General features: G+C 28.0%; 1 protein-coding gene across 1 annotated transcript; it reads left to right on the top strand.

Annotated features, from left to right (window-relative positions):
* The first annotated feature begins 6,421 nt into the window (after positions 1-6,421).
* LOC127085129 (PLASMODESMATA CALLOSE-BINDING PROTEIN 1) lies at positions 6,422-9,584 on the top strand. The gene is made up of 4 exons (XM_051025703.1): positions 6,422-6,610; positions 6,741-7,118; positions 8,155-8,185; positions 9,076-9,584. The coding sequence occupies exons 1-4, from the start codon at positions 6,550-6,552 to the stop codon at positions 9,257-9,259; spliced, it is 654 nt and encodes a 217-aa protein (XP_050881660.1). The 5' UTR covers positions 6,422-6,549; the 3' UTR covers positions 9,260-9,584.
* Positions 9,585-12,471: the final 2,887 nt, after the last annotated feature.

Consider the following 12,471-nt stretch of genomic DNA (forward strand, 5'->3'; position numbering starts at 1 on the left):
TTATTTTATGGATTTAATTTTATATAATGTTATTGAGGCTTATTTACTTATTTGTTATTAATCTAATAGCCAACACTAGTACTTAATGAAACATTTGTTGAAAGGGGAAGTGTGGTAACCTGGGTTTAAATATAGAATTCTTTATAAAATTGTCCTCACAACCAAACTAGACTGTAATAACGAGGACTATTGATATTTAATACATGTAAGGCAGTGCAAGATAGAAAAACATTTATTTAAAAAGGGTTATAATAAAACATCGAAAGTGAAATACTTAATTTTAAAATGAATCAAGAAAATATAGAATCAAAAGATAAAATAACAAAACATTATTTTTTTTAGATAAGATCATAAACAAATTAAATGGTGAGAATTTCTTTAAACTATATAGAGTACAATTCTTATTGAATAGAATCGTCATTAGTAGAAAACACATTGTTACTTTATGGAATTTAAGAAGCGCTACATATTTAAAGATTACCAAAATAATATATTTATTAAAAAGTCAATAAAATTAAAACATTCATATTTTCTTCATTTTGAATAATATATAAATAATAACGTCTATTAGATTTAGATAATTAAAGCAATAAAATATGAATTATATATATATATATATATATAGAGAGAGAGAGAGAGAGAGATATTAATTGAAATATATTGTCAGTGTAAAAGAATTTTACACCATCATTTAATTATAAACGTTGGATATTAAAAGAAATTTGACTTTTATTTTAAAAATCGGGTGATGGTGATGAACCGACGGTGTAAAACTTTTTACACTGACAGTGAATAGTAATATATATATATATATATATATATATATATATATATATATATATATATATATTATATATATATATATATATATATATATATATATATATATATATATATATATATATATATATATATATATATATATATATATATATATATATATATATATATATATATATATATATATATATATATATATATATATACTTTTCATTTGTACCTCGTGAGGGTTTTGATGTTTCATATCCAATAAAATGAATTGGACACTTATTGTAAGCAATTTAGCGGCATGCTTTGAAGGAGTAACCTATTTTAATGGACAATACTTGGAGCAATCGTACATATGAAACGATTAATAGATTATGAAATTTTTTATTCTTATTACTACAGCTATATCTATATCCTTATCCTTATATTTTATTAAAAATGTTAATTTGTTCTTATTTATTTTCAATCAATTTATCATTTCATTTTTAATTATTTATTTGAGAATTTCAAAAATTATACTCAGACTCGTATTGAAACAATTTGAAAAAGACTCCCGATATATATCCTTTCATTACCATAACACTTTGTTAAAGGCATTTGATTTATCGTAAAACATGTTCCGGAACACTGTCTAGAAGAGTTTCGGTTTAGAGTATAAAATATACCGTTCCAGAACACTTAACAAATGTGTTTCGGTTAACACACTCATATGTATCGGAACTCTTTTATGAAGATTTTCGGTTTGTGTTGTTGATTTTGTTTTTTTGATAATTTTTTATTAATCCATGTATGAAAATTACTTTTTCAACTACTCAAATGTTTAGTACATGAGAAGAGGTCATAAGGTGGATTAAAGAGGTTGGAATCCGAAATAAAATAATTATTATTATCACTCGTTCAGATACTGAAATAGGCAAGAGGGAGAGAAGTAACAAATTAATATTTGGTTGTGATAAAGGTGAGAAATACAAGAATACTGGTAGTGGAACCCAAAGTGTGACAAAAAAATGTCGATGTCCATTTAAAATCAGGTCGACTGAAAGATGGATCTGTCTGGAAGGTTGATGTAAAATGTAGAGTTCATAACCATGGTTTACCTGATAGATTAGAATGTCATTCCTTTGTTGGTAGGTTAACCACAGATGAGAAGCAGCATGTTGTTGATTTGACAAAAATACATGTTCCACCTAGACACACATTGATTTCCTTGCAATATCGAGATTCAGAGAATGTCACTCGGATCACACAAATATACAAGCATAATGGTATGATAGAAAAAGAGATAAGAAGTCTTAGAAGTGAGATACAATATTTGTTTAAGCTTATTGAGGACATAAACTATGTTTATTGGAGTAGAAAAATAGATGACTCGGAAGTTGTGAAAGATATATTTTGGGTCCATCCAGATTCAGTTAAGTTATTGAATATTTTTCCTATTGTATTAGTTGTGGACAACACCTACTAGACAAAGAAATATAGACAATCTCTGTTTGAAATTGTTGGCATGACATCAACCAAGTAGACTCTTATTGTCGCATTTGCGTATATGGAGTTTGAGCAGACAATTTTTTTTGTTGGATGTTGGATAAACTTAAACAATTATTTGTGAAGAAAGATTTGTGTCCACAAGTGATTTTGACAGATAGAGATTTTGCTTTGATGAAAGCAATTGAAATTGTGTTTCCTAAGTCGATTAATTTGCTATGTAGATTTCACATTAACAAAAATGTTGATGCAAAATGCAAGCAATATGCGGTGAATGACATGCAAAAGACGATGAAATGTGTGCTAACAAAAGACTTGAAGCAAAAATGAAGTAAAAATAGAAATTTCATAAATATAACTTATTTATATGAGTGCATTTTGATCTAAAAAATTATAATGTAGGGATAGGGGAATGATGATGGGGTATGGGGTAAAAAAAATTAGATTATGTTGCAATTAAAAAAATAGAGAGCAGAAAATACAAATAGAATGATGATTGATTATGCTACAATTGAAAAAAAATAGGAACATAAATGGTTGAGAGGAAAGGGTAAGTGGAATGGTGTATATGAAATAGAGATTTGTAACGACATATTATATTATTATTATTATTATTATTATTATTATTATTATTATTATTATTATTTTATAAACATTGAGTTATTTTGATAATGCGGTGTTAATGATGATGACATGATAATAAGTTTTAAACGTTTAATAGATTATAAATATATTTTAGTTTAATTTTAATATATGCCACTCTAGTGTAACCAATATAGGTTTTTAAATATTATTAATTGAAAATGTATGTGTTTACATTATCAATGAATCTTGTCGTTTATTTATAAAATAATAATGATCAAGACATTATCAACTTATGAATTCACATGAAACATCAACAATCTACATCAAATACACACCAACAAATATACTAGAACATAAATACCACAATCATTTATCTTGAAACACAGAGTGCAGAGTGCTTAACGCAAACACCATTGATGATAAAAACATACACTGATAATGAAAAGTATTGAATATAGTACAACACCAATATCCTGAGATGGATTCAAGAGAAGAGATGTTTCTCAAAGTAGGTTCTTTAATGTATCTTCTCTTGTAATTTCTAAAATTATTTTCTTAAATTGTCGTTGTCGTTGTCATTGTTGTTAGAAATATTAAAACTCAACAATAACAACTACACCCATGTTTTCCTAATAAGCGTATGTCTCTGTCTCTTGGGATTACCTTCACCATGTCTTGAGAAGAATGGGTTTCTGGACTTAGGTGGATGAATTGGATGCATTTGTACGATTTCTCAAGTTCTTTATCAATCCTAGTGAACGAAAGTCTTACTAAGTATTTTCAAACTCGAAGGGCTTGCACAAAGAGGAACCTTTGTCTCATTTTTTGTTCATTGTTACTATCGAAGGTCTCACAGGATTGATGTGAAATGTAGTTTAATTAGGTGAGTTCATTCCTTTCAGAGTCTCACATCTGGTTTCTTTTGATTTTCTTCAATTTGCATACGATAACGTTTTGTTGGGGGAGGGTTGGTGGTACAGTCTTTGGAGCATTAAAGCGATGTTGCATGGATTTAACTTGACATCCAATTTATGTGTTAACTTTTTAAAATCAAATTTTTTGGAGTTAATTTGAATTATAGTTTCTTGCTTGCTGCTTCATCTTTTCTTGTGGAATTAGTAACATACTGTTTATGTTCCTTAGTATCCTTGTTGGTGCTAATCCGGTACGAAGGAAACTTGGGTTCCATTGTTGTCGAAGATGTGTTCTCGCTTGTCAATTTAGAATGGAAGGTTGCTTTCTAATGAGGCTCGTGCAGTTCTCTTGAGCGTGATGTTAAATGCAATTATGTTATTCCTTTTCTTCCTTGTATAAAGCTCCCATGATTGTCAGACTCGAAATTGAGAAGATTCAACGTGCCTTTTTATGAAGAGGGACGGAAGGTAAGAGGAGAATTAATTGGGTTAGTTGGGCTCAGGTTTGCAAGTCAAAGGCCAATAGAGGGTTAGTAATTAGAAATTGTGAGAGGATCTAAGTAGCCTTATTTAATAAATGATGTTGGAGAATTTTAAATGATCCTAAGAATGTGTGGTTTGACCTCTTGTCCTTTAGATATGGAGAGATTAAGGAGAAAATTTAGATAATTATCGGTTAGCTAATTCGAGTAAGGACTCAATCTAATAAAGAGATTTTAGGCATCTTGGTAGGGCTTATTTGGAGGAACCTAATTGGTTTGGGGATTGCATTTCTTGTAAGTTGGGATATCGTCATTCCATTGATTTATGGAGAGATAATCGGTTAGGGTCCCAATCCGTGCTTAATATTTTTCATGTGTTTTTTATGTGTATGCAACGTGATAGGTCAAAGTCGTCTGGTTTTAGCATGTGGAATGATGGTTCCCGAATTTGGGATATGGAGGTGAATGCTAGATTGTTTTTTGCTTCAGTAGGCTATGCCATCGAACACCTTTTGTGCATTATGTAAGGACTTCAACATGACAAGGAGCTGGAAGATAGTTATGTTTGGTGGCCAAATCCTAAAGACTTTTTTGCTAGAGGCTTTTTTGTTCATTTTTAAAGAGAGAATTCACATGCAAATAGATTAGCAAATACAATTCTTTTATTGATTATGATATTTGGTGTGATTCACTTTCTATATGTACTTTTAATTTCTTTTTTTAAAATAAATGAATTGAACATGGTCAACTATTAACTTTGTTATTTTTTAATGAATTATAATTTATATTCTGTGTCTTTTTTTCTTTTTTATTCAACCATTTATCATTATTAAAAAAAAAGTTGCTTATATATATATATATATATATATATATATATATATATATATATATATATATATATATATATATATATATATGTGCGATTAATTGAAATATACTGATAGTGTAAAAGGATTTTACACATTCAGTTAATTATAGACGTTGAATATTAAAAGAAGTTTGACTTTTATTTTGAAATTCTATAAAGTAATACAAACGGATGATCGTGATAAACCGACAGTGTAAAACTTTTTACACTGACAGTGTATAATAATTATAATAATTAATCTATATATATATATATATATATATATATATATATATATATATATATATATATATATATATATATATATTATATATATATATATATATATATATATATATATATATATATATATATATATATATATATATATATATATATATATATATATATATATATATATATATATACTATGTTAATATATTGTGAAATATGATGTGATATTTTTATGTCAAAATAACAAAACTCGTGCCACAATTACTTAAATAAATTGGATTTTCAAATAATTATGGTAGGGGTGGTAAAAATTGATTCCTAATTGTCCATAAAGTTAAAAAGCAATGTGAATTGAATGACTTGTTATACAATATTTTGATTGTAAGCAGGACCATTTGATAAATATTATTCCATGAGTTGAGCTTCATTCTTATGGCCACCGTTTTTCACAACAACATGGAATAGAATAACTTAGTGCAAAATTTGAAAAAGATTGTACACCAAATAACTTTACCAATTAATGAAATCACAATATTTTCCCTTGCCATCAAACTTTATATGTTCAAATAACCATAATTCAGTGAAGTTTTTATTGCTGTGAATAATACATACTACGAAAAATAAAGGCCAAGAGATTAATAATTACAAATTCTATGTGGAAAAACATATTTGAGACCACATAGTATATCTATTTTATATTAATTTTTTTTTTTTTTTAGATAGATCAACATTTTAAATCCGTATTTTTTAATATATTTTTTTAAAAAAAATTTATGGACATGACCGCACCCCTATATAAAATAGTAAAAATGGAAAGCATAAAAAAGAGAAAGGCAATTAACACATAAGTATCATCATTACAATGATGACTAACTAAACCCTACACACTCAATTTAAATTCCAAACAATTACTACTTTTACTTTGTTTTCAACTCTCTTCCCTCCCTTTTCTTCTCTTGCACCCTCCTTCACTCCAATCTCTACCTTGTCAAATCTTTCTCTCTCAAACTCCACAATATATATATATATATATATATATATATATATATATATATATATATATATATATATATATATATATATATATATATATTTTCATAGCACACAAAACACCTTTTTTTCCTAACATAACTCAATCACCATCTCTAGTTTATGATATCCTCATTTCTCTCTAGCTTCTTCAAAACAAAAACTACTATAACTTGGGAACCTCATTGAACAATAAACACTGAAGATGGAAAAGAGTATTAACTATTATATACTATTTCTTCTACTCACTCATTTCCTTTCTTCTGGTAATTTTCTCTGTCTTTTTAATCTTTCTTTATCTTTTGCATATATTCAATGTTTCTCTTTTAAGCACTAGATTCATCATTGAAAGAAGACAAAACTAACCTATTTCACTTTTTTTTTTCTTTAATAAAGTTTACAGTGATATTACAACTCCAATCACAACAATTCCAAATGTAGTTCAAACATCTCCAATTCTAAACCCTAATTCAAATCCAGATACATATTCACCATCAACATCAACATCAACATCAAATTCACCAGTTTCTTCAGGTTCAAGTTGGTGCATTGCAAGTCCAAGTTCTTCACAAAGAGCTTTACAAGTTGCATTGGATTATGCTTGTGGATACGGTGGTGCTGATTGTTCTGCGATTCAATCTGGTGGAAGCTGTTATAACCCTAATTCTGTTCATGATCATGCTTCTTTTGCTTTCAATAAGTACTATCAAAGGAATCCTGTTCCAAATAGTTGCAATTTTGGTGGAAATGCGGTTATCACTAACACAAATCCAAGTAAGTTTTCTGGTAATTTGATTCTTAATGTTGTGATTAAGGCTTTAAATTTACTTACATATACAAGTAAGGTAAAAAAAATCTAAAATTAGAGTCAGTGGTAGCAAAACGGACCATAACTATAAGATGATCTGACTTTTAGATCTGCATTATCTAATTATCTAATATATTATGTAACACCGACATCTCTGAAAAAATATGTCTTATATCAATATTTGTGTCAAAAACCAACGGCAACGTTTGTGACTATGATAAATTTATTTATTTTTGAAAATATTACCAATATTTATGTGTTTTTGTAGGTTTTGTATTTATGGTCCGAGTACTTTATAATTATTATATCAGTTCTACCTTTATTTTTTTTAGACAAATTTGATGAGAATGTGTCAAGTGTGAGTAGTGGAGATAATAGTCTCACATTGATTGATAATGTGGAGACCATATTGGTTGATAATGTGGAGACTTGATCATTTATAAGTGAGAGATTCATTCACCTATCACCTTAAGATTTTAGGTGAATATATGGTGCTTTAGAAAAAAAAATTCCACAATATTCAATATTACTCTCTAGTGAAAAATTTTCCCAAGAAAATTAACTATTAGTTTTGTATCGTTGAGGAGGAGTCTTTGGTTACAATCTACATAGACAAGATAGAATAAAATAAAGATTGTACTGTACTGAATCTTTGAATAGACTTTGAAAGTGCTTTGAGGATATATAGAGAGAAATTGAAAAAGTGTCATTGAGTGATGGAGAAGTCAAGCTTTTTTCTACTTTATTGGAGGCTGTATCTAACCTTCTATATGTCTTGTTCTTATCAAATGTGTACTCCTCTTTATCACAATTCATTTTGTCATGTCATTTTATTGAATTATACTTTTATAACTATTCCGTTAGAAAATCATAAATGTTTCATAAAATAATAGAATAGAATTTTGATATGGTAAAATGGATATCTAATTCCAGAATAGAATAGAATAGATATATAAAACTTTATTTAGAAGCTTTTATTGATTTATTAATATTTGTTTTCAGGTGTTGGGACTTGTCAATATCCATCCACTAGGTGACCATTTTTAATTAGGGGTGACAATTGGATCCATTAACATAAAATCCATCCATCTATAAAAAAATCCATCAAATTCATCCACTACATAAAAAATTAAGTTAATGGATTGATCAAATCCATCCATTTATAAGCATGGATTGATCCAATCCATCCAACACATTTTAATGATCCAATAAATTTTTTTATCTAATTTTAAAAAAATAATTTTTTTCAAATATTAAAAAATAAATTGAAAAACAAAAAATAAATTATTTTTTTCGAAAAAAAATCATTTTTTTTGAAAAATAAAAAATAAATTTTTTTTTTGAAAAAAATAATTTCTTTTTTGAAAATACAAAAAATGATATTTTCCAAAAATTTAAAAATTATTTTTTTTGAAAAATACCAAAATTTGATTTTATTTTTGATTTTTTTTACGAATATAAAAAAATCGAAAATAAAAAAAAAAGAATTTAAATTATTTTTTTCAAAAATACAAAAAAAAAAAATTTTGAAAAAAAATATTTTTTCTCAAAAAAAAAATTGATATTGTTTTATTAAAAAAAGTAAAAAACTTTTAAAAAAAAAATTTTAAAAAAAATTTTTAAAGAAAAAAAGAATGGATGGATGGATATCCATCCACTAAAAATATGATAATGGATGGATTTTTATTTTTAATGGATGGATTGGATTGGATATTTTTAAAAAAAAATTAGTGGATTGTTAATGGATAATGAATTGTTTTGATCCATCCATTAACGATCCAATCTATCCAATCCATCCATTTTGCCACCCCTATCTTTAACCACTTATATTCTTATTTATTTTTCTTTTCTCTTTTCATCCACTTTTTAGTCTCTATAAACTACTATAAAAATCTAATATTTGCTGTCTAATTTAAATTGCAGCACAAGTTCATCAGTGTTAAACATAACAAACACAAGTGGTGCAAATGTTTTTGGTTACGTGCCTGTCCCAACAAACCCTTCTTCTGCCTCTGCTGGAATTGCCACTTCAAATACTTTTGCACAAATTTGCTTCAGTCTTTGTGCAATTGCCATTTTGGAAAAATACTATATCCAACATGAATGAATCAGAATTTTATATTTTGATATTTAGTTGGGTTTATGTGACTCAAAAGCGAATAGATAGGCACAAGACTTGCAACATAATATACATGATAGATTATTAGTATATAGATTTAAAACATACTCTTTTTTCTTATGTTTTGTAGTTGTTTATATTGGATTTCCACTTTTTCTTAAGAAATAGTATAACTTTGTAGGAAGACTATTATTTTATACACTTGTATAAATCAATTGTTTTTTGTTTTGTTTTATGTGCTGCCTACTATTTCTTTTCCCAATCTCCACAAATTGAATGACAAGTAAGGAATGAAATGTTTTCTTAGGTTCAAGGCAAGAATCTCACAAAAGAACAAAGGGATAAAACAAGGAATGAAAGTGCTTGAAAGGTTCTCTATTGTATTATTCTTTATTCTTTTGGTAAATGAAAGTATCTCCACGTCCAAATGTAAAAACTAATCTTTTAAATATTTGAGACCCATTTAAGTGATGTTAACCTTAAACTTTCATTATTTTCAATAAATTATTTTTATGACTAATATAATTATCGTAAATTCGAAAAATTTAAACCATTAAGAAGATAAATATAAATCTAATAAAAGCAAGAAAAGGTAAAAGAGTGAGATATTATTGTAACTACGCACGACTAACTTAATAAAATGAGAATTACTAGTTTGTAAGTTTAATGTGATGAAAATAATAATTCCAAAGCATAATTTAGAAGATGTTCGAAGTTACCCTTGACTTAGAAACATGAACATTAAAGAAGAGAATAAACATGAACACTAAAGAAAAGAATAATATATAAAAAGAATAATATATAATATTTTTTATGTAATTAACGAATACATATGTATGCATGAGTACATTTTGTGTATTTGTGATCAAATATAATTATCAAGTATATAATTCATAAATTATTGAAAAAAACTCAAAATCTAATTTAAAATATAAACTTACAATAAAAAAAAATAGGTTGAGATAAGTAGCGCACGGTACAAGATCATATTAAAATAATAGTAAATAATTAATATTAAATTAATTAGTGCAAAAATTATTATCCGTGACAAAATTATTCCGACCCGTCAAACATGACCGTTTGACATGTATTTTTCACGAAAAGAACCTAAATTTTAGGCCTGAATCCCTCTACCCCGCCCCAATTTTGAGGGTGCTCGAGACGGACATTAATTTTCGCAAATTTTATGATTTAAATTTATAACAAATGAGTAATTGTAGTTAGTTTCAAAATCGAGTTTAAGATGTCAAATATTTCAAATATATATATATATGTATATATAATATATATATATATATATATATATATATATATATATATAATATATATATATATAATATATATATATATATATATATATATATATATATATATATATATATATATAATATATATATATATATATATATATATATATATATATATATATAAATGAAATATATGTAATTCAAAATGAATTAATAATATAAATTAAAAATAAAAAATATTTAATATTATAATAAATTAATTATTCATTTTAATTTTTTAAATATAAGCCAGTTATTTGAGAATATAGAGTAAAATTTTAAATTTGTCCTTTTATTATAAGCTTCTTAATTTTTTCATCGTATTTAAAGAAATAAATTCAATAAATTTGATTTTTTAATTTATTAATATTTATAACTTTATTGAAATTTTTACTCAAATAAACTCAATTTTTCAAAAAAAAATCACAAAATAATCCACGTTTCAGATTATTTTTCAAAATACCCCATTTTGAGGAGGAAACGCCAGATGAATTGGCGCCTGCTCTTAAACTTAGAGAGGAGACGTCAATTGGATTGGCTAGTCCACCTTGTGCTGCAAATCCAATTGGCACCTGTGTGTTAAGTTTTAAAGGGGGCGCCAATTGGTCTGGCACCTGTGTGTGTTTCGTATTTTTTTTTTTGAAAAATATTGTACATGATAGATAAAGTCGAAATCAGACCAATTCATATTAATATTAATACCCGTTTACACAAAAAAGACTAATGTCGATGACCGGAATCACCTAACCGACCTTCGGTCCCACATCCCCTAGCTACCCAAACTCGTGGCCATAACCCACATTGATGATTCACCCCAAGTGTTTGAGTATATGAGGGGTCGGGAACATCACCACCAACTGCATGAGATTGCCTGAGATAGTTATACAAATCAGTGTAGTCTTGTGTATGCATCGAAGGGGTACCACCATAGTTGAGTTCATGACCCATGCCAGAGTAGTTGGGCTGTGTTTGAGTTGTTGGAGGGCGACCAGGACAACTGAAGGGAGACATTGGTGTGAATGATGCGTCAAGGAAATGCTGAAATGATTGTTGTGGTGTTTGGTAGACATATGGTTGTTGAAGGTTTTGGTTTTGAGATGTTTGGGCTTCTTGGTTATAGTAGGAGGAGGGATGGTTGATGTTAAATGATCGTTGAGTGTTTTGCCTAAGACAGCTATGATAGGGTGATGTGTTGGGTGCATAGCGATGTTGGATGTCTTGATGATGATCTAGTTGTTGGTGGTGGTACGGGGTATGCTCTTGGTATTGTGGTTGGGTGTTTGGCATGTTAGGGTTGTATATTTGTGTGTTTGTGGATCGAAAATTTTGATGGATAGGGGGTTGTGAGTAGCCGGTCTGACAATGTTATTGGGGGTCAGATGTTGAGCCTTCTGGTGTGTAAGTTTCCTGACGTGGGTCGTATAGGTACATATCCTCGGCGATGAACTCAAATCCAACCGATCTGTACCAAGCCATATAATTATGACTTGGTTTTTCTTAAGTTGGCATCACATCGTCAGTTAAGACATGCTCTTGGTGGTGCTTCCATTTGCGACACTCATATCTCGCGAAACTTTGCCATGGGTTAAAGTTCCATTGGTCATTAACTTTGCGTAGTGTAGCGGGAAATTCATGATCATCAAGCTATTGACAAGCTAGAGATCAATTAACAAGAGTCGCCACCGCGATTTTATTTTTTCCAATGGAAAAGGGGAAAAGTACGAACAAAACCCAAAAAAGTAAGAAGTTTTCAAATAAAAACTAATAAAAGTCAGAGATCACAGATAAGGGGGTTGGTTACACAGAGGGAAGGTGTTAGCACCCAAAGTGTCCTAGGTACTCCTAGGGAACCCTTTTTGTGTGCATATGTATTTTGTACAAAGTGATGTTTACAAACAAATAGAATGGGGGGAT

The sequence above is a fragment of the Lathyrus oleraceus genome, chromosome 5 (genome assembly GCF_024323335.1).
Source record: "Lathyrus oleraceus cultivar Zhongwan6 chromosome 5, CAAS_Psat_ZW6_1.0, whole genome shotgun sequence".
Taxonomy (NCBI): Eukaryota; Viridiplantae; Streptophyta; class Magnoliopsida; order Fabales; family Fabaceae; genus Lathyrus; species Lathyrus oleraceus.

Coding starts and splice junctions, on each gene's coding strand:
- LOC127085129 (XM_051025703.1), top strand. CDS start 6,550: ATGGAAAAGAGTATTAACTATTATATACTATTTCTTCTACTCACTCAT. Junction 6,611..6,740: donor CACTCATTTCCTTTCTTCTG/GTAATTTTCTCT, acceptor TCTTTAATAAAG/TTTACAGTGATATTACAACT. Junction 8,186..9,075: donor TGTCAATATCCATCCACTAG/GTGACCATTTTT, acceptor TTTAAATTGCAG/CACAAGTTCATCAGTGTTAA.